At 35.0% G+C, this 27,771-nt stretch overlaps 1 protein-coding gene across 3 annotated transcripts in view; it reads left to right on the top strand.

Moving 5' to 3' along the window:
- The first annotated feature begins 2,208 nt into the window (after window positions 1-2,208).
- Window positions 2,209-27,771, top strand: part of LOC104887569 (DNA-directed RNA polymerase I subunit 2) — a 32,264-nt gene continuing 6,701 nt past the window's right edge. The window contains exons 1-20 of one of the 3 annotated variants that reach the window (XM_010672227.4): window positions 2,210-2,476; window positions 2,737-2,813; window positions 2,908-3,027; window positions 7,035-7,111; window positions 9,619-9,682; window positions 9,965-10,035; window positions 11,427-11,504; window positions 11,597-11,642; window positions 14,682-14,862; window positions 15,340-15,392; window positions 15,493-15,566; window positions 15,640-15,757; window positions 18,429-18,516; window positions 20,720-20,835; window positions 21,973-22,100; window positions 22,180-22,259; window positions 24,425-24,666; window positions 24,740-24,904; window positions 25,022-25,186; window positions 25,308-25,382. In XM_010672227.4, the coding sequence (XP_010670529.2) occupies window positions 2,311-2,476; window positions 2,737-2,813; window positions 2,908-3,027; window positions 7,035-7,111; window positions 9,619-9,682; window positions 9,965-10,035; window positions 11,427-11,504; window positions 11,597-11,642; window positions 14,682-14,862; window positions 15,340-15,392; window positions 15,493-15,566; window positions 15,640-15,757; window positions 18,429-18,516; window positions 20,720-20,835; window positions 21,973-22,100; window positions 22,180-22,259; window positions 24,425-24,666; window positions 24,740-24,904; window positions 25,022-25,186; window positions 25,308-25,382 (2,184 nt within the window). In that variant the 5' untranslated portion in view covers window positions 2,210-2,310. Of the gene's footprint in view, window positions 2,477-2,736; window positions 2,814-2,905; window positions 3,028-7,034; window positions 7,112-9,618; window positions 9,683-9,964; window positions 10,036-11,426; window positions 11,505-11,596; window positions 11,643-14,681; window positions 14,863-15,339; window positions 15,393-15,492; window positions 15,567-15,639; window positions 15,758-18,428; window positions 18,517-20,719; window positions 20,836-21,972; window positions 22,101-22,179; window positions 22,260-24,424; window positions 24,667-24,739; window positions 25,187-25,307; window positions 25,383-27,771 lie in introns of those variants that run through there. The other 2 variants (XM_048639681.2, XM_048639682.1) reach the window with 2 other exon arrangements.

Below are 27,771 nucleotides of genomic sequence, written 5' to 3' on the forward strand. Positions count from 1 at the left end.
GGGCTACACCAAAATTGGTATGTTCTACTAAATAAGACCATCACTTTATTAATTTTTTTAAGAATTCCCATACAGTTGTTGCGATTCTATTGTATCGAAGTGTGGAAGAAAATCTGGAATTCCAATCTTCCTCCTAAGGTGTTGTTGGCTTTACTTATGATGATATAATTGCTTCTGACTATATTATACTTCCTCCGTTCTTTTTCTACTGCAGCAATTGGGTTTTCACGCTTGCCAATGCTCAATTTTTACTATTAATATCTTTATTTACTATTTAGTAAAATTATACATATTTGATATTTTGAAAGTATATATCAAGACGAATCTAACAATCCCTACATGACTATATTTTCTTTACATAAAAATAACAATATATAGTGAAAGGGTATGATAGTGAATGAATAGTGTAAAAATCTCATTGTTATATTAGGATGAAGTAGCTTCTTAAAACATTTTGTTTTGCTCTAAAAAGAAGTCTTCCAAAACATATGAATATCATGTATCTGTTAAACAACTTTATAATTAATATAAATGTGTATTTCTCTTAAACACAAAGTTTTTGATCAAGTAGACATAAATAATCGTTTATATGTTTTCGATGTAGCGGATATATAAACATTTTTATTGTATTAAAGTTCCCGTGCATTATGCCCGGGTCCAAAACCTAGTTGTTAATATATTTTGAGAAAAAAAATGAAAGAATATTGATTAGAGTTGGACAAATCTCTATTATATAAGGGAGGGGAGCAATGGTGTCCTCTTGTGAAATGCATATTTTACCCCCCTTCCCTTTTTAAATTACAAAAGGAATGTAAAAATCAAAATCGACACTCAAAGCAAACTACTGAAAATTAATTTACAATACTCACTGACAAATCACTTAAAAGAAGAAACTTTACAAATCACTCATACAATTGAGAAAATCACATTATAAAAATCACGCAAATCACTCAAATAATCAGGAAACTTTATTAGAACTTAAAATTAACATACAAACTAAAACTAATAACATAGAACGTCAATACATACAAAAACATTTACAAAAATACAAATCACTATTCTCAAGAACCATTCACAATTAATGGTGGGTCATGATAAAAAAATAGAGGTGTATTTGTAGTGAAATCAAGATTTAGAAGGTAGACAAGGAAAAAAAATATTTACTTTTTTATAGTGTTTCTTATATATAATGAAACTTTTACATATATTTGGACCTATCTTTTTCTATTATATAATAGCGATTAATTATCAAGGTAAAAAGGTTTATGTAAAATATCATTCAAGAATTAAAGTACAACATATCTCTATTATATAAGGGAAGGGGGGGGGGCTATGGTGTCCCTGAATAATAAAGAGACTATGTTACCCCTTCCCATTCTAACTTACAAATTCACTTACAAATCAAAGGGGCATTAAACAAAAATACCAAAAATATAATTAATTACTCACAAGTCAACTAAAATCATAAAATTGTATAATTTACGTTATGCAAATTACTAAAATGACGAAACTTTACAAAAACTTAAAAATTCACTTACAAACTAAAACCTATGGAAAAATTGACTTGAAATCAAAGTGTCCACTTTCTTTACAATTTATGAAGTATTGTACTTAATTCAAAATTCAACTAAAAAACTATAATATTAGAAATCATAAATAAATTCAATATAATTTCTATTTTGTTCATGGAATTTAACTTTGAAAAGTTTAAAAAAAAAGACAAAAAGAATGGTGAGACACTTAAGTGACATAAACTAAACCAATCAAATTTTGCAACTAAAAACAATTATACTTCGTATGTCTAATGTTTAAATTTTGACTCTTATGCCGAAGAAAATCGAGTTTCTGTTTTCATAAAAATTCAAGCACGCATCGCGTGCAAAAAATTATAGTATATAATAAATGAAGCAAATATACAAATTAAAAGAAAATAGAAACAATTAATGGTCAACATGAGTATGTTTTTTATATACATTAATAATAGTATTTGGTTAAAGTTTTTAGACTGTAACTCCCAAAATATAAATAGAAACTATATTTTGAGACGGAGGGAGTAATTGTTAGAAATATATTTTGAGAAAAAAAATGAAAGAATATTGATTAGACTTGAACAAATAGAATAAATGAAGCAAATATGGAAATTAAAAAGAAATAAAAACAATTAATAGTAAAATGTGGGTGTCGTCTACGAACATCACTCGTGCACGCCCTCCCCGCCTCTTAAACCCTAATACTTAAACCCCCCTCATTACGAAGTTCAGGAAGAGAGAAGGAAAACTTAGGTATTTCTTCCACACACAAAAGCTCGGTATGCACCCAAAAATGGAGAAATATCCAGACTTTGAACATTTAGAGGAGCTTTTTAAGCCCCACATTGATTCATATGATCACTTTATACAGCATGGTTTGGAGAAGATGTTGAACAGTATAAAACCCGTTGAAATTCGTAACTCTTTTACTGGAGATAAACTTAGAAATATCCTTCTTTTATGTTGGTTTTTTTTATATATTTCAGCTGCATAATTTGTTGTTTCAGACACCCATTCAATTTCCCAGTTTATTGTTTGAAGTTTCAATTTTGTTTGTTCTTAAATTACCTTGTTACACTTTCTATGATTTTTTTTTTATTTTTATGACGGTTCATGTTAGCCGACCCGAAATCATATTGGGAGTAAAAAAAGCTTTGTTGTTATTGTTGTTGTTGCTGTTGTGGTTGTTCCTTGACTTTATGGGTACTTTCTATTAGTAATCCGGCGATATTCCCACCTTTTAAGGATGAGAAGGGGATGGCAAAGCCTTTGCGTCCGTACGAGGTGAGCTAAATTTGTTCTAATTCTTTGGGTTGCTTATGTTTCTGTGGTGTTCGAATTTAGGGTCATATGTTGTTTGATTTGTTTGTGTTAACAGTGTCGTCAAGCGAAGATATCGTATTCGACGAAGTTGAAAGTTGATCTTTGCTTCCAGTATAATAGTGGACCTATTGTAAGGGAGAAATATACCTTTGGGCAGTTCCCTGTCATGTTGAAGGTTGGTGGATATCTTCTTTATATCTCCTTTTTAACCAATTTGTTGTTTCCCTTGTGGTGGTTTGAGGTGTCGGTTGTGTTGTAATGCCAACAATATGCTTTATAGTTATAATTAGGCAAATCACTAAGAATTCTATGTAATTACTAATTGCCGGTGTTAAAATTGGTTCTTATTGAGATATAGAGCATGATTGGATTGAGAGTAATGTATTAGGAGCGCAATAGAAGAAAAAGATGTAGAGAATCAAGGTAATTGTAGGTTGTGACTTGTGGTATATGAGGTGAGGCAGAGATTATGAATAGATGAGGGAGGATTGAGGAATAATTAAAGGATAGAATAGTAAAAGATGATTAGCATACACTACTTTCTCAACTCACAAACTACAACAACTTCCAATATAAATTTGTTTTCTTTTAGAACATCTTCATATGGGATCTTCTCTTTGACCCTGCCTGCCCAAATGACCAAACTTTGCTGGGAGCTTTCATATTCTAAAAATCACGATAGTTAAGATGATGGACAATTTTCTCTCAAGAAAGTTATCGAAGCTTCTAACTGAAAATAGCCAATTCTACCCATGCCAAATCATATTGTCATCGCCATCTATGATGGCCTCATTAGAAGAAAGTTGCTCTTCCTCTAGAAGATATACTCTTTTAATCATTACGCACTCTTAGAAAGTAGCATTCTAATGTTGTGGTTACATTTCCATGCTAGCACTTCACAAATAGTGGTCTCCTTAAATAAAGCAATTTCATGTCTAGGGATCACACCAAATGTTTTCAAAACAAAAACTTGAACCCGCTCTCAAACTTGGAAACAACCATGCACCTACCTTACATGAATATCCAAATTTCTATGCCATGAGGAGAAGAGATTTTCTTGCTTCATCATCCTAATTCCTAGGTTGTTAGCACGGTATTTGAGCTTGATTTTGCTCCCTGCTCTTATTTTTCCATAAAGCGTAGTCTCCGTGTGGTAGATCCACGTTGTGTTAGGAGTTTCGTTCATTAAACAAAGGAGCTCAATGCCAAGACCGTCACCATGATATATTTCCACTTAACCCAGTTGAAACCCTTAGTCCTTAGACAAAATAATTTTTTTTAGTCCATAGGAAGCTTTGTTCAATTCAACAACACTTCCAGCGTTCTTCTTCTTCTTCGAACGGCAATGTTGACTCTACCCAGAAATTCTCTCTCCTTCTTCGAACGGCTGTAGAGTGTGGTCGATCTACCAAAACCTTCTTCCTCTACTTTTGTTCTCTTCGTCTTCTTTCCTTTTCTTCTCTTATTCAAAGTTCGAATGGTGGTGGTGTTAGCGTTTTGGAGGTGGTGGTAGTGGTCGATTCGAATGGTGGTGGGGGTTGGGGGTTTTGAAAAGGTTGTGGTGGTCGTTTCGAATGGTACGAGGGTTAGGGTTTTTGAAGTGGTTCTGGTGGCTGGTTCGGATGGTATGGAGTTAAGGTTTTGGAAGAGGAGGTGGTGGTCGGTGGTGAGCGCAGGGGATGAAGACAAGATGGGTGGTGGTGGTGATGAGTGAGGGTGGTGATTGATGTGTGGAAATGATGAAAATGAGATTGGTGGTGGTAGTGATGATGAAGGGAGGTTGTTGGTGGTGGTGATGAAAACAAGATGGGTGGTGATGATGAGTGGGGGTGGTGGTGATGAGTGAAATCATTAAGTTCAACAAACTTGTGTTTAAAATGTAATGAAAATTAAGATGTTATAATCAGATGATTATTTTCTTAAGTGATGGCATTTTCGTAATTTAAAGGTTTACTAAAACAAGTAAGTTCCCAATTGTTGCATTTTTTGTGTTACATCCCCAAATGGCAATTGTTGCCTTTTTTTGTTACAGAGGAAGTAGTTTTCTCCTTAGGTTTAGAGATGAGCATGGGTCGGGTCTCGACCGTCCTGTCGGACCCAGACCCATACCCATACCCAACCCTAGACTCGCAAATTTGGATTTTGATCCAGACTCACATGGTCTAGAAAATACAGACCCTTACCAAATTCAATGGATCCGGCAGGTCTTGAGTCTAAAACGGGTCCAAAATGGGTCTCAAGCTTATTAGGAGTTTTGATTTTTTTGTAAACTTGCTAATTTTCTACTCCCGTTATGTTAGTTATTGAAATGATAAAAGAACAAACTAATAATTCAATTCTTGTACAAACATTTAAAATTAAAACATCTACAACAAGTTGACTTGATTATTGGTAAAAAGTTTGATTACTACTTTATATATTTTGTTTTATAATACATATAAAAATGAAAATGGCTCTACGAGGCGGGCTTGGGTCCGAGTGTCAACTTGGACCTAGGCTCGAATTTTAACACCTAGACCTAGATCCGACCTAGACCCAATGGGTCTTAATTTTTTAGACCCAAACCCTTAAAAATGGGTTGGGTTGCTCCTGGGTTCATGCCCAACCCTACTTGGGATTGTTCTGTTTGGCGCTTATCTTTAAGCTTGTTTTGGTCCAACCTTGCTCTATGAAAAATGTTCTTGTTGTCAAAAAAAAAAAAGAAGGAAAAAAAGGCTTGCTTGTCGACCTTTGAGATGTTTTCCTTTTGCTTAGAGGTGATCATGGGTCGGCCCGGGATTCGGCCAAATAAGTGGGCCATTCTGGGCAAAAGCCTTGGGCTGTAATTCCCATGCCAAAGCCCACTGATTCGGACCGGGCAAAAGATAGCCTAAATTTTCATATTCAAGTCTCCCATGGCCTGGTTTTTTTTGCCCAAAAAATTGGACCGGCTCCGACCGTGGCCTGAAATATCGTGCTAATAACCCGCCCATTTTCTGGCCGGGCTGGGCCCATATTGATCACCTTTATCTTGGCTTTTACTTGCTCACTATCTTTGGGACTTTTGGACAGCTGGGAGCTTAAGTTTTAGCCTACAAGTGTTACTTGACATTTCCAGATCTTGTAGATGAATTACTCCATGATAGCTTGAGTTTTTTCCTTATGTAAATGTGTGATAGAATACAAGGGAAGAAAATGGGGCTTAGGGATGTTGTCCGTAGACTTATGAAAGTCCATTATTCCTTGGTGCTCTAATGTTAGTCTTGAAATACTACGCAATATATCTAAAATACGAAAGAAAGATATGCCATTTTCATTAATTGAAGAACAAATGCAATGATTGAGTTGCAAATATTCATTACAAAGTGTGTTAACAAAATTAGCTTCCTGTCTGAATTAAGAAGTTCACCAGAATCTCTATTGGTAAAAGGAAAACTACAGATAGAATATAGTCATCAAGCACACATGATTATTCTCTACTGCTGTATTGTACCAAAAAAAGGTACCATTTTTGCTACTGCTGCTTGAATCAGTAAAAGTTAGAATGCAGTGAGTAGGATCAGTAGTCCCATATGTCCTATCTTCTTCAAAATTGTGCTGTATCATCTCTTACCTCAGCAGTGAGTTTTCGGGACAGATTGTAGTACTGTTTTAATGGAAATATTTTTATTCTATTTCATGCCACTTCCAAAAGGTTAGACATTGTTTGACTTTGGTGGTTTTTAGTCATTGCACAACAGAGGAGTATTCAGTTCAATGGTTAGAATCTTTCGGATCTTTAGTTGACACTATCAAGCAATTTCGTGTCTGTGAAATAATTCTGTGGTGGGGAAAACTGATTATACAAACATATACTCCCTTCGTTCCTTAAGATGTTCTAGTTTGACTTGCACTTTTGCCAATGCAAATCTTTGACTATCAATATATATAATTACGTATTTATAAAAAATTATAAGAAATTAAAGTGCTCTCTGAAACGAATCAGATAAGACCTCATATGACTAGTTTTTTCTTATATATTGGGGAAAATTAAGAAGATTCTATGTAAATGTAAATAGTGACAAGATTCCAAGTAGGAACATTAATATTCAATAAGGAATGGATGGAGTATGAGTTTCTTATTATTTATATTAGTATTTTTAAGCTTGAAGTAATTCTGAAAATCTGATTTTTTTTTCTTTTTCTTTTCCTATATTCATTTAGTCCAAGATCTGCCACCTCAGGAATGTATCCCCCAGGAAATTAGTTTCCTACAAAGAAGAGCCAGCAGAGATGGGAGGGTGAGTTTTCCTGGTTCTATGTGCTGGTAAATCTTTGGTGTGGACATGTATTCTTCTGTGTTTTCTTTTGTTTCTTTTGTTTTTAGTTGAAGCAGTTGTTATCATGAGGATACCTATGTTCACAGCATGTAGATATATCTGTCAGTTGACATAGTGCCAGATAGAAGCTATGCTGGTAAGTGTCGATGTGCTCACAGAAAAAACATTGAATTAGAATTTTGGAATTTGAATGACGTCAAGGATATGATGACAATGGAGTGATTTTTTTTCTTTTTTTTTTTGTACTGTGAAATAGGAACCCTAAAGTTATGTGGGTAGTTAAGTTTTAACTCATAATGCTGGAGATGCTCAAGTTTCATAGTAATTTCTCAAGAAAGGTGTTTGATTTACCTTTGAGAGAGATGAGACAGGAGCTTAGAGGTATCATAAGAGGACTATGCCTAAAGGACAAATATAATGGATGGGTAAAAACAGCAGGGTTTTTTAGGGTAGTGATCTTTGCGTCTTTGGTGGTGTTATTCTATCGGTACTTTCTTATACTAAGGTGTATTTGATAGTCAATTTAATTGAGAGACTTCTTTCATAGTACTTTATGAGGCTCCTGTTAACATGTTATGTAGCATATTGCTGCTTTGATGGCGTTGTTCTGTTGGTTTTTTCTTAGACTAAGGTGTATATGATATTCAAAGTATATGAGAGACAATTTTCTTTCATATTACTTCAAGGGGCTCTGGGTAAGGGACATGGGTGGTGCATTTTGCTGCATATGGATACCAGCCATGAGTATTTGCCACTAGTCCTTGTGGCTATAAGTGACGCACAAGTATAAGTAACAATGCAATTGAAGATTTTCTTTGAAATGTAGGGTTCGTTTGTAAACCTTAGACTAATACTGAAGAAATCAGCCAAAACAAGAATCGATATATTGGGGCTGTAGTCTCATTGTATGCCTTTTTCCTCTGACAAGGGCGATGCTAGGCCATTGTCTAGTCTTAACCTGAGCTTTGATGGAGCTGTAGTTTTTTTCTTCAGATGAAGCATCATTTCCTTCGCACTCTTCCCCCGTTTCCATTGAATGGACTCTTTTGGTTCTCATACTTTGTAATATCTTGACCTTTGTTATTATCTTTTTTATTTCATGATGCAGTCTCTGTGTATGATACATAATTTTTCTTAGTAGTTTATAGCTAAAACAAGCCTACTTCAATACTTAAATTTTTGGTACTTTTTGGTAGGGATATGTGGTTGGTGTAATATTCTTGTTGTTTTAGCATTCAAGAAATCAATGTTTTATGGCCTGAATTTTGTTACTTAAATTTGGATTTTGGTGTCATATTGAGTAATTATCAGAGGATATGACGCTCTATCCAACATTTTGGCCTGTAAGCGATATGGTCAAGAGAGCCCGTGTAAAATGGCCAATTCTGTCTCGCCCCCAAAACACATAGCTAAGGGCTAATAACTAAGTAAAAAGGACCATCCCACAAAATATTTGAAAAAAGGGTTACTTAATAATGGCTAATGCCAAAAGGACCATAATACTTCATACAAGTTTTATTTACACGGTTTTGTATCAAAATCTTAAATCCTGTTCTAACCTGTTTGATTATCGGGTCATGTTGTGTCTAAATGGGTTGAAATCCTTGACCCAAACCCACTAATTTTGAGTTGGGTAAGTGGGTTGTGTCACCTATAAATGTACCTTTATTATTTTGGACCCTTTTCGTCCCCATAACGTGATTAATGCCAATTTTTACACTTGGAAAATGCGGCAAACCCTTGGGCCATGACTATTATCTATTGGTGCAAGACTACACCTTGGACAGTGCCACGTAGTGTTGCTATTGGTGGCAAGAATACACCTTGGATTATTATTGTTGATCTTTCCTTATTTCGTTAGAAGAAAGAGAGTGCATAATAATATAAAAAAAGGAGGACAGAGAAATATGGCAAGCTGTCAGAACACAGCACCAACTGACAACAATTTATTTTGTATTTGTTGTCTATATAAGAAAATATGGGGTCGAAGATTGACCTAAATATGGAACAAAATGCAACTTATTTCTGTTTTAGTGACTGCGAGAACTATTTGAATTAAAATTGTATTTGAATTGTGTGAGCTCATTTTATGAAGAATATTACCTCTAGATGAAGGAATTGCTTAATGTAGCTAGGATATATGAGGCTGACATGTAATCCGATTTGTCATATTCACAATTTCACATAGGTCACTTAAATGACATTCGGGTCAGTTCGTTCTATAAGTAAGGAATACTTGGTAAAATTTACATTGTAATTATACATGGCTGTTATTTTAGTTTGTTGTCCTTTTATTTATCCCACTTCCTAAATGTTACTAATCAGAGGGAATGTATGATTTTGCATTTTTGTGACATCAATGAAGTTCTTTTCTGTGGTAAGGTTGCTACTATTTTCATGTAAACTACATTATAAGCTTATTGTTATGAATAAAGTCGCTCTGTTAGATTCTATAACTTCATGTGCAGGTATTTCATCATGAATGGGATTGAGAGGATTGTTCGATTACTAATAATGCAAAAGAGGAACTATGTGAGTGAACATTGTCTTTCATGCTAATTTTATGTTCCCTCTGATTTGTTTCTTTACAGATTTTCTTTTTCCTATTCAAAAGAAGTGTCTCGACGAGCTGGGAATATGGGTGTTGATTATTAATAATGCTTTATCTTCACAAGTCTTAATAAAAAGATGTTCAAAGCAATGATAAACTCTGCATTGTTTTGATAACCCTGATAAGTACTAATTTAGCTGCTATATAGAGTGATAGGTGAGAGGTCTTTCTACTTATTTATTTTTTGTTTTAATGTTTGTTAGCCAATGAGCCTGGTTCGAAGTTCATTTCGTGTACGCAGAGAAGGATACACTGATAAAGCAGTTGTCATAAGGTTTGTTTCGCGACTCTCTTTTCTCATTCTTGTTTTGTTGATTGTTTTGAACTTTTCATGTAGTATCACATTTCTCATTCTTCACACTTTCCTTTTTTGTTTGGCCTAAAAATTTGTTATGTTCTGTTTCTTCGGATGATATGATGGGTCAATCATTTGCTTTATTGGTTCCAACGGTGGCAGCTGCGGAATCTGCTATTGGGTTAGCCATTTTCGTTATTACTTTCCGAGTCCGGGGTACTATTGCTGTAGAATCTATTAATAGCATTCAAGGTTAAACATGACTCCTAGATATATATATACACACTAAAGATAACTGGTACAATCACATTAATAATTGCATTGGCAGTTATCTTCATTCTCAAATCCGTATTGGAAGGTCCATCCTAAATAGTAGTTATATATATATGGTTTAAGCATCCGTATTGGAACCTCCAAGTGAAAAATACTCCGACTCTCATATCTTTTTCATTTCTTATGTAAGATGTTTTCTCATGTGATTTAACCCCTATATATATATATATATAGAGGCAAGATCACATGAGAATGCTCCTTACATGAGAAATGAGAATGAATCTCAACCACACGATTGGTTTAGAGTTACAACACTTATTCATTAGAGTTATATCCCTCTAAAAAAATTTGAATTCAAAAAAACATTGTTTTTTTCAAATATTTTATTTTTGGAGTTACATCACTTTTTCACTAGAGTTACATCTCCTATCATAAGAGTTATAGCGTGTAAAATTCATTCTCATTTCTCATATAAGTATGCATTCTCATATGAACTCACTTCTATATATATATATATATAATAATATATATATATAATATATATAAAACTATATATAACTATATATAACTGGATGAACACAAGCTTTCACAAGACTTTCTCTCTCAAAATCTTAATAAACTAATGGGATTGCTCAATCATTTTTGTTATGGTCTCCCTTCTTTCTCTTGGATTTCTTCTATTTGTATCTGATTTTCATATCACTCTCTCTACTCTAACTAACTCTCTTGTCTTTGTCCTCAAGCTTCTAATAACTGAATTATTTTGCAACTTGCTTACACTGCCCCTCCCCTTAGGCTAGCTCATACTCCTTACCTTGTAATCCGATCCTCAACCAGATCTGTATAAAATTCAAGAAGAGAGGAAGGGAAGATTTTCACTTCCCAAAATTTCCAACTTTGGAAGGATTTTGTGTATTAGAATGGGGTAGAGAATGGGTTCCCTCATCCTTCGACTATGTTGCTTTTTCAATTTTGATGACACTCTTTTAATGGCACTTTGAGCCTCCTACTACGTTGCCCATATTTAGTTTTGGATCCTATCATTCCATGTTGCTGTAGAATCTGTGATGCTAATGTTGCTGTTTGCTCACCTGTAGATGTGTTAGAGAAGACGAGTCTGCTGTTACGGTGAAACTATATTATCTCAATAATGGTAGTGCTAGACTTGGATTCTGGTGAGATCTAATTACATTTTACTTCAAATAGAATTTGTTGGCTCGATAATTTTATGTTGCAATGACGTTAACTTTGTTTTTATGGTTTATAGGATAGGAGGGAGAGAATTTTTGCTTCCTGTGGGCATCGTTCTAAAGGTTACACTCATTCTTTTTTATTCTAATGTAGTAATGTCTTTTCGTATCACTCTATATTATTTGCATAGGTGCTATAAAGTCTTTTGTACAAGTGGTGGTATTGCTTTCATAGGATTGTTGTTTGCTAGCTCAACGTTCCGCTATTCATGAGTTTCATAATGTCGAAATGTTATTCCATTTGAGAAAGTAACTAAGGTTTGCAAGATTGTCAAATTTGAAGATATAGTATACTTGATTATATTCTCACTTTTCAGTTTCTACGTATTTATACCATATCAAATGTTATCTAATCCTTTCTTAGTAACTATTGCAAAGTGCAACATGGCGGAGTATGCGTTAAGATGAAAGGGATCAATGGATTTCTATATATCTCAGGTTTTTTGGTCAATAATGGTAGTATAGTTAGGCTGAGATAGGATAGCTTGGATCATGTCATGACATTTCTGGCTGGGTTATACTTGTGCAGTAGTTCAGTACCCGGTTTTATCAGGGTTATGGACTAGATCATCGAACCCCTTAATGGACCATAAGATGTATGTCTTGAAGCTCTAGTTAACGTGACTCATATGTTGAAGACCATTACGGCATTACCCCAATCTATATATATTGCACTTGAACACTACTCAAATTATTCACTTTTATTGTCATTTGTGATTTACACATATAGGAAAATCATAGTCAAGTGGGATCTTGTTAGACTGTTCTAGACATATGTTTTTGAAATATCAACTTTCTATAATTTTTACTTATTCATAACTGAAGATAATAAGTCAAAGTTATGTGTTGGCAAGATTGAAAATTAAATTATGTAGATAAAAAAATAAATTACAGAGGTAGTCGGTAGCACCTTGTTTGCTAAGCTTTGAGACCAAAATTATTTCTTTTACATACTCAAGACCCATCCTTTTAGGATGCATTCTTTTCACCTAAAATATAATCGAGGATCATACAGAGAAGGTCCAGTCCAATAAGTTACAAATATAAGTTTAGGTAAGTTTCAGTAAGTTCCAATAAGTTTAAGTAAATTCAGCAAAATTATGGGTGACGAGATTATAGACTGAAGTCATTTTGATCTAGGGTTCAAAATAGGAACCTTCGATCGGTGGATTGAATCAATGTTTGACAAGTATGAAGTACATTAGCACAAGGGGTGTCTTTTCCAGAGTGGTGTGAGTTAACGGTAATGTTTGTTTAGGATGCTAGCTCTTATAGTTGGTCATTGGTCTTTTGTGTGCATGTTTGAGGGTGAAGGAGGAGAGAGTAAGAATTGATTTGTTGCTTTAGATCTCTTGTGCTACTTAGACCCCAAAAAAATAAACTGTTTCTTAGAACTCTATTCGCTTCTACAGTGGAAATAGATCTTTCTTGCCCCCTCTCTCTAAATGTTAAGGGTAAATTAAAGAAATAATTAATGATATTTTTTAATTTGATTGAATTTGAATAAGATATGTACAAGGAATGAGTTCCTTTTCTTCCTTTCTAGTATTTGATATTTGAAATTTAGTTAAATTCGGGATTTGGGAGGATGATTCTGCCTACAATGTGATGTTGCACTTGGATGGAATAAAACTAACGGAATTTGAAGGGCGTGGCCTCCCCTTGTCATGGTTTAAAGTTCCTATTTTTGTGGCTTTTGTATATGGAGCCAAGCTTTAGGCTGTATGAGATACATGCCTATTCTTGATCTAGTAGATAAATTGCTTCATGATGATTCAAGAACATGATATTTGTCAGTTGCCTATGTTTTGTAACACCTCTTGGTTTCTTCTCTATATCTCTATCAGGTATCCAAAAAGGGAAATTGTGAGAAACAACATGAGAAAACACTGTTTCTGTCAGGATCAACCTTGTAAAAAGCTGTAGAAACTAACTTTTATGGATTTGTCGATTCACATTAAAAGAAATACTCCTGTTCCATACAAGTTCAAGCACTTTCTTCTTTCATTCGCCTCATAATAGTTAGAAAACTTCCATTTTGCAACTGACTTTGCAGATACTTAATTCTTCTCTCTAGTACCTCTTGGCCCACCATGCTCCCTCTCTATTAATATAATAATACCTAACTTCCTCTATGCTTCAATAAAAATTTACCCTACCATCTCCTATCATGTCTAACTTTAAACAAAATAACAACTGACAACAACTCAACAATTTAATCCATAAAACTTTGTTGCCATGATAACTGTTCGAACTTAACTTGGATAAAGGGAGTAAGTCTTGGGCCTAATAAGTTTAGATTAGCTTTAATAAGTTTCAATAAGCTCATCTCAGCAAAATAAGGTAAAGATCAATGGACCCTATGGCATTTTAGTGGCGAAAAGGTACCATCCACCCAATGATGGCCAGTTAGCCATGTTTAACACCTTTTTCTTCTGTCTTCCTTTTCCGTATTATTTTTTCCTACATTTTTTTTCATATCTCTTCATCAGCCCACCAGTGGGTATTGCAAATGCACTAGTCATTGCAGCCACTGCAAAAATACCCCCACCAAAACAGCAGCATGGAGTTGGAAATTATGTGCTCCTCTCTTTTTTTTTCATGTGCAAAAGATAAATGAAAAAAGGGAGGTAAAAGAAAGACAAAAAGTCAATGCCGATAAATTTGGTCGATTGCCAAAAATCTGGTAAATGGGAGGTATATTTCACTAAAATGTCATTAAAGTAGTCTCTCACAACTTCTTTTAGTAAGGTTATTTAATTTTTCTTGATTAAAAAATTGTTTTATGTGGTTCCTCACAATTTTTACAAATGTAAAATTGCAACAACTGTTGGATTATGTTATTGCATGTATACATGGTTTCTATATTTCCAGGAATCAAGAAACACTACCAACTGCTTAGTTGTTCATTTCAACATGTTACTCATCCATAGCTAGCTCGTTCATTTTGTCCAAATTATCTTTTAACCTCTTAGTTTTTTCCTTAAGTCATCCACTTGTCTTTGCCATTCTATTTGATTTTTCCTCTCCTTTTTTAAAAGTTACCCCCTTGCAACTTCCTCCTTTGTATATGTGTCGTATTCATGTTCAATTCTATGACAGGCACTTATCGAGACAACTGATCATGAAATATATGTGGCACTAACATGCTCGTACAATGAGAAATATGAGGGAGTCAAAGGTGCTGTTGGCACACAGCTTCTTGGTGAAAGAGCTAAAATTATTCTTGATGAGTTGCATGGATTGTCACTTTTGACACGTCGCCAATGTGTTGAGCATATTGGTATGTTATATATTTGTTATGTATCTTTTTGCCCAACTAGCTATGTTATTCTTTATAATGGGCGAATTTGTTCCCAGATATAGAAGTGGAGTATTGTTTCTACCATTTTTTGTCATTTCGGACATATTCCAGCCATTTACTCCCTCTAGTTCCCGATCAACTCAAGCTGTTACCTGAAGAAAACTTCCTACTTCCCCCCTCCCACCCTCACCAAAAATAAAATAAAAGAAATCAGAGCTGGGATGATATCATGATATGTAGCTAAAATCTAAATAATATATATTGCCACCATATGTTGGCCAGGTTTGAGCTGCTCTAGCTCAAATAATGGGATTATTTAGTATAATGACATGAGAGTGCAGTTGTCTGGTATCTGTCTATAAGATTCTTGAATATAAGATGATAAATTTGGTTTGTTATTTGTTCCATCGTTTAAGATGAGCGCTGCGAAACTGATTCCTCTCCTCATCTTTCTAGGACAGTGCTTCCAACCTGTCATGGATGGGCTAGAAAATGAAAGCTATCGAGTTGTAAGTCAATGTTTATTGTTTGCTTCCATTATCTGTGGTCTTTGCACCTTTTGTCTCAATGTTTTATGCATCCATCATCCACACCTATTTTTGGTTTTAGGTTGGGGAGGCAGTGCTGAATGATTTCATTTTTGTCCACCTTGGTTCCAAGGACCACAAGTTCAATCTTCTAATGTAGGCCCGAATGTTTCTTATGTCTTGTTTTTTCTTCCTGCTTGTATCATTGGTAACATGATATTCGTTATAGATTCATGTTGCAGAAACTCTTTTCATTGGTAGATCAGACATCAGTTCCAGACAATCCAGATGCACTGCAAAATCAGGAAGTTTTGCAAGTTGGTCCATTGATCTCAGTTTATCTGAAGGTATTACTTTTTAGTTAGCTCACAACAAAATTCATATTATTTTGTTGCAAATCTCTCCCTTTTCTCTTGGGACAAATGGGATAATCTTTCATCACATTGGGCCAATGAATTGACACCAAAAGCTTGATGTCAGCTTGTATGGCATAAGCATTCATTTAGATATTATTGAAGGGGCTTTCATTTAGATAATAAGCCGATTTCATAGAAGTCCAATTTCTTACTGCTAAATGTACACGGGAATGTTCAACAATAAAAGATGTAAACCAATCCTGTCACTAACCTTACTTCGGCTCCGAGAAAAGTCGGGAAGGCAAAGTCCTTATCATGTACGTACCCCGACCTTAAGTTTGAAAAGCTGTTTCCTCGCGGCCGTAGAATTAATATTTGAGCTATGGGTCGATCCTGTCTCGTAGTTCGATTCTACTGCTTTAGAAAGTAGCATTCTTTCTTGCCATAGGGCCCTTTCTCCTTGAAATGTTGATGTATTAGGCATCCGAGTCTTCCTGTTGCAAGCAAACTTCTTCTTCACCATCACAGCCTTGCTGCTATGACTTCTTTTTTTTTTTTGTCATGGCATGGAGGGATACCGTTTTTTGTTGTACAAATTGGATCAATTCATTGTAATGTGTCTTAGAACAGAAAATATGCAACAAGATTAGGGAAATTATATCATTTCTGTTTCATGGCATAGAGCCACACTTTTTTTTTTCCTTGTACAAATGGGGTTAGTTCATTGGAATAAAATCAGGAAATGGGAACCCTCATTACTACGCAAGCCATTCCCTTAGTACTGACATATCCATAAAGTTTATATAATGTAGGGACTGGAATGGACTTCATATCCAATCCTCCATGTATGGTGGGATTAGACAACCAGTTAAATTGCTGCTATAGCTGGTAAAAGTACAGATATGGATACTGTAGGTCCTACTTGGTGTAATTTCCAGTTTTTACGTTCTTGTTTTGGGAGTTCAAAAGGTTGTATGGTATAGGTTGATTAATGAAGTTAAAACTAGTCACACGTATATTAATCAGTAATCATAATAATTCTGAAATGTGCTACTTTTTCTGGTTTTACTTTGTTGAAATTTGTTTAAGTTTCCCAAATATATGTATAGTGAAAAGTCTCAAAGTTTTTAGTTATTTGAATTGTTTCATCTATGATTGATGATTAAGCAATAACTTCAAATAAGTCATCTACAACTACATCAGCAACAACCTTGGTAGTGGTGGGGTTGTGTTTGGGGAAGTCCAAGTTTAGACTTTACATGACAATATCCTTTGTCAATCTCAAACTTGTTCCATTATGAAGCAAAATGAGACATCTAAATTATTGGAACAGAAATTAGAACTATGCCATTACTTTACATATTGTGTTTTGACAAATCCTGTCATAGAGTGCTGCGTTAAGATCATGTCCTTCTTGCCATGCTAATGAGAGATTAGTGTTGTCTCGGGAATTCCAACAATGAGAAGAAGATCTTAAAAAAAAGAGTTGGTGTATAAAAGATAGCTTAACTCATAAGGGTTGTTTCATGCTAAGCACAACAAAATGAAGAGGAATTTTGATGAATGAAATGGTGACTCGCTTACTGGATGGATTGGACTTTGGTGTTTTTTCTAATTTGTTTGCACTAGTTGATTAGAGTCTATAAACAATATCGATTTAACTTTTTGAAACTTAAGTGAGTAATTACGTAATTGATGGAAATTGTTACTATGTCCGTATTCCGTTCCACAACAGTCTTGAGACTTATTGTGACACTAACACATAGTTTTAGATGATAAGTTGTCTGGCTATGAATTGATGTTTCATCCAAGACGTAGATGTGATAAGGATATATTGAAATGTTTTTCATTGAAGGGGAGAGTATGGGTCCCTTTCTTTTACTGGAGGGGAGAGTGAGGGTGTTAAACTATGCAAATTGTGGATCAAAGTGGGGGAGAGGTATATTAACGGGGTCTTTCCTAAAATGGAACTGTAAAGATTATTCTGGGATGCATGAAAAAGGAAAATGTAAAGACTTTTTTGGACAGTCAAAGTTTAAAAAACAATATATCAAATATACAGCCCTATCACATTGTGATAAGTTTGGTCATATGCTCATATTATGTTATTAGAATATTGTTTGGCTTTCTCTTGTGAAGCTTTAAGTTCCATTTTTTGAGTTTTTTTTTGTATAGCTGGGGTTAAGGTTTATTATTTGAGCATTATTCTAGTTAATCCTTGATTTTGTAGATAGAATGCTCCATGGTAGCATGAGGGCTTGAGATTTTGTCATTAGCCTTCCTTTTGTAAATGGGTGGCACCCCCTTGGTGTCTTTTAGTCTAATACTAAGTTACTTTACAATAAAGAAAAGAATATTGTTTAGACTAACAATATATTAGGCAACACCTTTTTCCTGTCTATCTTATGAACTTATCTATTATTCATGTATGACATTAGCTTAAAACCATGGTGATTTTATTATGAGGAAAAAGTGATTTTAGGAAGGGAAAGAAATTTCCTTTGCCATAATTGCATGATAGTAATGAAGCTTGAACGTATTCTATTTTCCCTGTTGTCCGATGAATGAATTCTCAATTAGATAGCTTAGCCTTGTTTTAGTGCTCTTGTCTTTTGGGTTTTCATAACTTTTAACGCCTTTATACATTCATGTTTCTTCCCAGGATAAACTACAGGACTGGCTCTATAGATCGAAGAAGATGCTGAATGATGAAATGAGCGAAAAAGGCGAAAAATTTGATCTTGGCAGTTGTATGTCGTGCTCTTTAACTATTTTCTCTTTGAAAAATCATCTAATCTATCATTCTTCGTGTTAATGCACAACATTTTCAATCTGCTTTTCTGAGTCTTATGATATGTATCTAACATCTTACATTTAGTTTTCCTGATATATGCTGTAAAGTGTAAACCTTGCATGGGAAGTTAATAATTACCTTGCTTGTAAATTAATGATAAACTAGCTTGCTTTTTTTGATGTTTAAAAGCTACTCATGCGTTACTAAGTGGAACAAATTTCTTGATGATGTTCTGTACAAAATTCTATGGTCTGTTGCAGACCTAAAGAGCCTTCAAGATATGCCTCAAGGTATATGTGTAATATGTAGGTGTAGTGATGAGATTCCCAACCACTTGTTCGTGTATTACATCTTATTCGCAAAAAAAAAAGAAGATATTTTTCTTTTAGCGCGGAATGAGTTTTACTTTTTGAGTGAGACACCTGGAGTTTCTGAGAGAAAAGATTTGGTTGGGGATAATTTTTCCTTCATAATATTCTTGTTTCCTAAAGCCTATTGATGGAGATAAAATGCGAAAATTCTTTGTGGCAAAATCTTAGGAATAGCTTTTGTTATTCTTGGCTGTGTTGTAGGCTTTAGCCAAGAGCGGCATACACCTTTGAGATGAGGCCTCAAAAGGGGATTCCTTGTTTCTTATTTAAAACTAGCTATTAGGTCCGACAGTGCTCCGGGTAAGAAAAAATCTCATTTATTAATATAATACTTTATAATAATAAAACTAAATACAACTTAATCTAGTGGTTAAAACTTTAGTATATGTACTTGAGGTCTCGGGATCAAACCCTATATTACACAATTTTTAAATTTTTTTATTGTGTATGGATTACATGAACTAAAACTCCCTAGGGAAGATATGCATTTTTTTCCATTCCATTAAAATATGTTAAGAGAAACTCATCATTTAAAAGGTAAATATATAATAATCTGGTCACTCAAAACATAATTAAAAGTTAGTTGAGATGGTAAATGTGTCATATATAATTGAAAGAGGTCACAAGTTCAAATCTTGTTGCAAGCTAATTTTTCTTTTGTTAATTGACATGACTTGTCATTTGTGTACACATTGGATAATTCCTGGTAGAGTAACAAAGGTGCCACGTGGCGTGCATACGTTGCTTGGAGGTGCCACGTGGCGTGTATACATTTTCACGCACGCCTTTTAATATATTTGTATAGATTTTCTCATCAAAGCTTTGTCATTATATAAAGAAGGGAAGTGACGAATATTTGGGCAATAAATATGTACAACACTATTCTTGCCCAAGATTCTCAGTAATATTTAATCTCTTTAGCAAGATCAATATTGTACGTGGCCATGGGAATTAAATGCAATGCTATTTGGGAGATTAATTTCTAAGGATTGGAGCAAGAGGCTAATGTACCTAGAATTTATGCTCAGTTTAATTGATTAGATGCTGTAAGGGGTTCATGTTTTAGAGGGTACTTCCTATAGCCTTTTTCAGGTTAGTAAATGTTCTCGGGTCCTAAAATTATAAGAAGACGGACATTCTCCTCCCTGCTATAGTAAACCATATTATATTCTTTCCTAGATGATCTCTCTTAACCTCATTAGACCAAATAAATTCTCTTTTTTTTGTTGTTGTTAATATGTGAGGAAGTGATAAACTCAAAAGACACCTAAGGTTGTCAATCATGACTTGTATAAATATAATAAAGGTGAACCAAAGGCAAAAAAAATCATGTATTCGAGCTATCATGAACAATGTATCTACAAAATGGAGAAAAGACTAACACTTCAATGGTACGTGAGTCCAGCTATATGGAAGCCTGATCAAGTGGAAATAATTTTTTTATGATGGTAAGCTATTCCCAAACAAAAAAAATGTCTTTCATAGAATAAGGCTGAACCCTGCTCGTCCAAGATAAGGATATGGTAAGTACCAAAGCAAAAGAACCCAAATACTGGAGGGTAAAAGATGACGATTCCTCCTTGAATAGAAATTACAATGGTGCAATAGATTACTTTCTTTCCTCCCTCCTACCAAAATTTCAAATAGTTATGTTACTGATCAAAAACATCCTTCTTGGCCTGCGTTTTTTTTTCTTTATAAGACAAAAACAGTAAAGCGCCTTGTGGATATGCAAGTTTGTGAAATATATTAATTTGTTTTTGTTACCTGTGCTCCGATATAATGCAGTAGGAGATGTCAAGAAGCTGTTAAACAAAACTTCTCCAACACAAATTGGTACTGCTATGGAGAATCTGCTGAAAACCGGAAGATTGGCTACACAGTCAGGTCTTGACTTGCCACAGGTATCAAATACTAACCATACTTGCTCTCTTCCTCAATACTTGTAAATTGTCGATTTGATCTTGATGACTAGTCAGATGCGATTAACAGTTACATCCTTAGCTTAAAATAGTCATTGGATTATTGGAATGTATTGGATATTGGTTGTTATGGGAAAACTGGAGCTTGTTCTGGATTCTAATGTTCTGGTTATTTTTTGGTGTTAGCCAGATTAGTTTTGTTTTTGGTCCAAGAAACCCAACAGATCTTAAGAGATTTAAGAAACCAATACATATTTGTTGAAACAGGGAGTTATGCTCTTTGTTGCCTGAATATCTTAGTGACACGTATGGTAAGTTGTCAACATTGCATATTATTGAGGAATCATATTTGATATTTTCTGGATTTTAATGTTCTGGTTACTCTTTTGTGGTAGCCAAATTAGTTCTGTTTTTGGTCCAAGAAACCCAACAGGTCTTGTGAGATTTAAAAACTAATACATATTTGTTTAAACTTTAAACAGGGAGTTGATCTCATTTTAAATGTTAGTGAGACCACTGTTAAGTTGTCCACATTGCATATTATTGTGGAATATTTTTGATATTTTCTATCTGGACAAAGGACATTTTATTGAGTAATAATGTTGATGCATATCAATGTGTACAAGCCTCTGTCTTGGCTAGTCTCTTAAGAACATTACTTCTGCACAGGTACTTTGGCTCCTTCTAAATCCTCCAGTAGGGTAAAAATATGAAGCATAAATAGTTTGCTTCAATATTGCAGCCTTTTTCAACATATATATCAGTTCCAATTTGTTGGGAAGAATTGGCTACTGAGCCGAAGGATTATAGCCTGATAATATTTGCTAGAGGGACAGCTGATGCAAGCAAGTAATTGGAAGAAGCTTATATTAGCTTTGTGTTTGCAATTTTTATTCTTCATGACAATTTCTCATCTTCTTGGTCCACTTTATAGAGAAATTCTGTTGTTTAATGTGCTCTTTGAACTGTTGTCCTCTGTTTTTGCACAATGTCCTCTAGAATATGCAATTTTTTAAAAATTTGAACTTTTCCCTTCTTTGACTTTGCTGGTCATAATTCTTTCAGTATGCTTCTTAACTAGCTCACAACTTCGATCATTTAATGTTAATTTTCAATCAGAGAGCAGGCTTCGTGATTCAGGCTGATAGGATTAACTTCTTGCGGTTTCTTTCGAATTTTCGAGCTGTGCATCGAGGTGCTTCTCTTGCTGGGGCTCGTAATACTAGTGTGCGGAAGCTGCTTCCTGAGTAGGTGTTTCTCACAAAAAAATTGTGCTCTACAAATATGAATTCCAACTTATTGTTTTACAATAACCCATATATGCAGGTCTTGGGGATTTCTTTGTCCTGTGCACACCCCTGATGGAGAGCCTTGTGGATTGTTAAATCATTTGACATGCACATGTAGTAAGTGATTATATTTTTGTTTTATATAGTAAATGATATTTTACAATCATGTTTTTTGAAGTTTTATAGCGTTAAAGTACCAAAAGCATTTGCTTAGCAGGGTTATCCTCTTGTTTATAGATATTATCTTTCTATGAAATAGAGAGGTTATTTGATAGGAATTAACGTAACAGATACACAGCATAGTGCAGGGTTTCTGTCCTGCTGTAAGTTAATAGTTCACATGTCAGAACGTCATTGCTGTAAATGGTAATTGCTTTGCGTATCGTCTTTATCTGAAAGGAGTTCAGTGATATTTCCTCAGTGGAATGTAATCCAGAGTTGAAAAGTATGGCAATAGTGAATTATATAGATTTTGTTCATATTTGATTGTTCTATGTTAGAAAACGAGATACTTGATTTTGGATGATAGATACATTGGTCTCAAGTGGCCAAGTCTAAACCCTCTGTATTGTAATCCAGAGTTAATCATGAATTGCATGAAAGACTTCTTGGCTTCTGTTCATACTTCATATCAATCTAAGCTAGAAAATGAGATAGTGCGCTTTAGATGATTGATGAAATCGTTCCAAGCCCTATTGCCCTAATCCTCTCCACTTTAATTCAGAGTTGAACAAGAATTTCGAATTGACTAACTTTTGTTCATATATGATTAGTTTAAGCTAGAAAATGAGATGCTGGAATTTTTTTTTTTTCCTTATAGAGGGAATATGCCTAAAGTCCCAAGACTCCCAACTCTTTCAATGTGAGATTAATTTTCATAAGTGAAGAATATGGTGTATTAGCAGTAGCACTTAGAATTGCTGCTTCTCTACAACTGAAGTTAACTATGAAAAAAGGTAAAAGAACAAAAATCTGTGAACTATATCATATTCATAACTGGGTGATGAAAACCCATTGAAAGCATAGAATATTAAAGTTTAGATACTTGTACCAGAGTAGCAAATAGCCCAAAATGGGAGATAGAATTTGAATTCAGGAGACTGATCCATGTAGGAATAGTTGAAATGTTGTTCTTTGAAAAAATAATTTAATTGGTTTACTGCTAGGAATCAGATCACTTCTTGCAGTTCCCCACACAGAACAAGCAATCTAACAGATAATCAAGAAGAAGATGAATCAAAGATGGACACAGAGATGAAAATAAGGTAACATGTGACTGAAATTGATAATATCAGCCATCAGGGTGATGTTTCACCAATTATAGAAGCCTAATTAACTTCTAATAGGTCGGAGTCTCCCTCAGATGTGTTTCTCTCACTACTTTTCTGAATTTCCTCCCCTCAGAGATACCCTGCATGGTCTCCCACTAAAACTTTCTTGTTACTCCACCCATAACTAACTAGGTGATTTTTCATTGAGGCCCTTCCTAACTTAATTGTCAGTTTAGGCGCTGTTTCTTCTAGCATAGGTAAAAGTAGGGTGGTTTAGTGGATTGATTCGCTGCATGTACCCTGCATATTAATAGGTTTCTAATTGATGAAAAATGGTTTGGAACATGTGTACCGGTTCTAATTGCAACATCCAGGATAAACTCGAATTTACCACATTAGCTTTTAGTCTGTTACAAGCCTCAATCAAAGCCATAATGTTTGTTGTTCTATCAGCATATATGTATCTAGTAACTTTAAACTAACAATTACAATGCAGCGAAAATAATAATATATGTTTAGATTTCGTAAAATAATTATATATGGTACTATTTGGTATATTATTGTATTAACCATGTTCTGAACTCTTTAACTTCAAGAATGAAGTGGATTTTTTACCACTAGCTCGATCCCCTTGAATTGCAACTTAATATGTGCTAGTTGAGTATATGTCACCTTTTTGACATTATGACTGTTACTGCAATCATGACTGCAGACTTTCATCTATAGGTATATAGGAATATCCAGTGCTTACCCATGAAAGAGCATATTATCATTTGTTATTTGTAGGCTGTGTAGATTTAAGACACTTGTGTCTGGCCGCTCTTCTGATGGATCTTTATTTTTGTATATGGGATTTTGGGAGTGATGGGGACAATATTTTTTCCTCATATTTCAACAGCTCTTGATTCTTAAATTCTTGGGATGTATGGGGGAAGCTTCAGGTGTGTGCTTGTTCATTTTTTTGTTTTTAATTTTCTGAAAAGAACTACTGTTTTTGTTCCCATTCTTCAGGAATAACTTCCTTCTTTGACCCACAAGGAGTAATCAAAGACTTCTTCACTATGAGACTGTCCATCATCAAAATCTTGGTGAAGATGGGAATGAAACCCTCATTACCAAAGCTTGCTCAAGCTGGTCCTCCTGAAGTTCTTTCTGTTCTGCTTGATGGTGAAGTAATTGGGACCATACCATCTGGTCAAGTTGAGGAACTCGTCAAACACTTACGGAGATTAAAGTTGTCAGCTGCTACTGTGGTTCGTTTTCGGTCATCTGTATTAATTCCCGAAGCTTGCTTGCATCATAATGTTCTTTTCTCTAAAATTGTAGGTTCCTAATGATCTGGAAGTGGGTTATGTTCCTTTGAGTTTTGGTGGCGCTTATCCTGGATTGTTCCTTTTTACAAATCCATCAAGGTTCATTCGTCCAGTTAAAAATATTTCCATTCCTCCTGAGGATAGCAATAATATTGAACTACTTGGCCCATTTGAACAGGTAAGTATTGCCTTTATCCCTCAGATGCACTTGCTTGAATGCAGCCACATCATCTATGTCATAAGACTGCCTTCTGTGACTGAACATGGGCTTGGTGCTCCCTTTATGTTTTCAAAGGTATATATGGAAATTAGATGTCCTGATGGTGGAGATGGAGGGAGGGGAGAAAAATTTCCTGCAACCCATGAGGAAATACATCCGACTGGAATATTAAGTGTTGTTGCTAATCTTACACCTTGGTCTAATCACAATCAGAGTCCGCGTAATATGTACCAATGTCAGGTTTGTTCTAAAACATTTTGGACCCCCCCCCCCCTTTCCCGAAATATCGCCTGTTCACTACTTGCTCATCTCCTGGAATTGTATATGTGCATTAAAGTTCTCAATATTTGCTGAAGTGTAGATGGCAAAACAAACTATGGCCTTTTCTTCACAATCAATAAAGTTCCGTACAGATCAAAAATCATATCATCTTCAGGTTTGTTCTTGTATTCTTTTTAGTTCTATTTGCAAGCTTTTGTATGGTACTGCTATAGCTTGTCATCAAGGAGGATTGAGTTTGATGCATATCAATTATTTGATACAAATTGTAGTTCATACCCTATCAAACACTTGAGTTAATTTATAACTTGATTAATGCATGCTTTTTATTTCATTCACTAATGCTTGTTAAAGTTGTGTAGATGCCACTCAATCCTTTTATGGAATATAACTATGTGGCTTGTTGCTTGTATATATCTGTGAATTATTGTTGTGCCTTGTAAGATAGCTATTTCCAGTCCGATCCATGTCACATAAAACTAATTAGAATGCTGAAAGAGCTTATAGTATTTATGTCACAACCTCTTGTAAAGGGAAATTAAATTGGTATTGGAAAAGTAGAGTTTGCTGTTAATATTAATAGTTTTACAAGATAATACACTAATGGAGATCATGTTAGGGTTCTTAACGGAAATTTCCATAACCTAGTAGTCATCAGGCATTAATAGCTGACTAGCTTTGTACCTCAGCATATTTTAATTACCATAAGAGATCTCTTTGCCTCGCTAAGGTGTTTACACGCTTGTTTTTGCACATTTTGGGACTAGCAATTCGACTACTAACATATACTTCCTTCATTATGAATTAAGTGAAACACATCTCTCAAAAGCTCCCACATAAAAAAGAGAAGTCTTTCAGTTATTTCAGAATGAAGTATATCTCAGCTATCTTAGGCTCATATTATTATTATATCAACTTAAGTCTGATCAACTTTTGTGGTGTCGGAAAGTATATACTCTACTATAGGATAATCTAATACAGCGAATACTCCAATTGTCCCTTAAGGATTTCACACTTCCCTAATTTAGGTTTTCCCAGGAAGACTAGCTATCTCTAGTTTGAGTAAAAACAAGTATTACTTTAATTTTCCTGTCCAATTCGAATTATTTTATTCTACTTTTAACAACCCTTTGATCCACCTTCCTTGGTAGTACCTGCAAATACCTTCTAGACAAGCAAGCAATCCACCTGGAAAAGGAAAGATCAAGGTGTTAAATTGTCTGACACTAATCCTCAATGATTATGGGTTAGTTTGGCTTACAAAGGGGAAAGGGAAAGACTCAATACTCAATACAAGGAAAGGAGAATAAAATCTATAACCTTAATGGGTTGTTTGTTTTAGAAATAACAAAGGGAATCCCCATCAGCACCCCCCCCCTCTCGCTGCTCCCTTCACCGCCGCCGCTACTCTTGCTTTCTTTAGTGTCTTAAAGTCCTCCGCTGCCACCGTCGTTGCTCCTAAATCTTTTTTTCTTTTTCTCTCTTTTAGTCTCTTGTATCTAGATTTTACGTGGGTGGTGAGTTTTCAAAGGTGGGGCGGGGGCTTGTGGTTGGATCTGGATTTTGGGTGGGTGGAGGTAAAGTTTCTGGGGTGTGGTTGGTTTAGGGTTTCATGGTGAGAGTCGCTTTTGGTGGTTGGAGAGGGGGTTTCGGTGTCTAGGTTAGTGCTTCCAAGAAGTCGGCTTTGATTTCAGTTTGATGGGGGTTGTTTTCAGGGTGGTAAGGGTGGATTTCAGGTGGGTGAGGGTCGATTTCGAAAGGGTGCCTGTGTGGTGGATTTTTTTGGGGTAGTTTTCAGGGTTGGTGGTGGTTATCAAAGTGGGCGGCGCAGCAGCACTGGTAGTTGGGCAGGTGGGTCAGGCGGCTGTTTGGAGTGAACGGCTGTCAAGATGGTAGTCAAATTGGTGGTCAATTATGGTAAAAGGTGGCTATGGAGCATTTGAAAGTAAAACCTTGGGGAGGGGGTGGGAAATGGATGTAGAGGACTTTGAGGAGAAGGAAATGCTAAAGGGGAAGGATAAAATGACCTAAAAAACAACATATAATTGAAGTTCAATTAATTTTAGTTCTTACCCTTTCCTGAAGACCCCAAAACAAACACCCCCCTAAGTCTTAAATAATTTAAGTCTGACTCCTGGTTGATGAAGTGCTAAAAATAATTTATGTTCTTAGCTCTCTTGATCTCGCCTTTCCTCTAATTTGTTAAAATAAGGGGTTAGGTGAGGATCGGTGTTGCCATGAGTGCTTGCCAAGAATCTTGGAGATTTTTGACCTGGAGTTCTTTTGGAAAAGAAATTATGGATATGTAGTTTAATTTATCAAAATTTGTTCAGTCAACGTCTTGAAGTAGCTCACTAGCTTGGGCATTGAAGTACTTGTTTGGAAATGACAATATAGGCAATATTGTCAACAGATGTAATTTTTATAGTTATAATTTGAAGCTTTTGTCTTTTCTGAATTCCTTCTGTGGAACTCTTAAACAGCGCTGATAGACTTGTACTCGTAAACTTCGTTGATAAGAGTTAGGATTTGCCAGTTGCTTTGCA

This window comes from Beta vulgaris, chromosome 2, assembly GCF_026745355.1.
Source record: "Beta vulgaris subsp. vulgaris cultivar EL10 chromosome 2, EL10.2, whole genome shotgun sequence".
In the NCBI taxonomy this organism is placed as follows: domain Eukaryota; kingdom Viridiplantae; phylum Streptophyta; class Magnoliopsida; order Caryophyllales; family Amaranthaceae; genus Beta; species Beta vulgaris.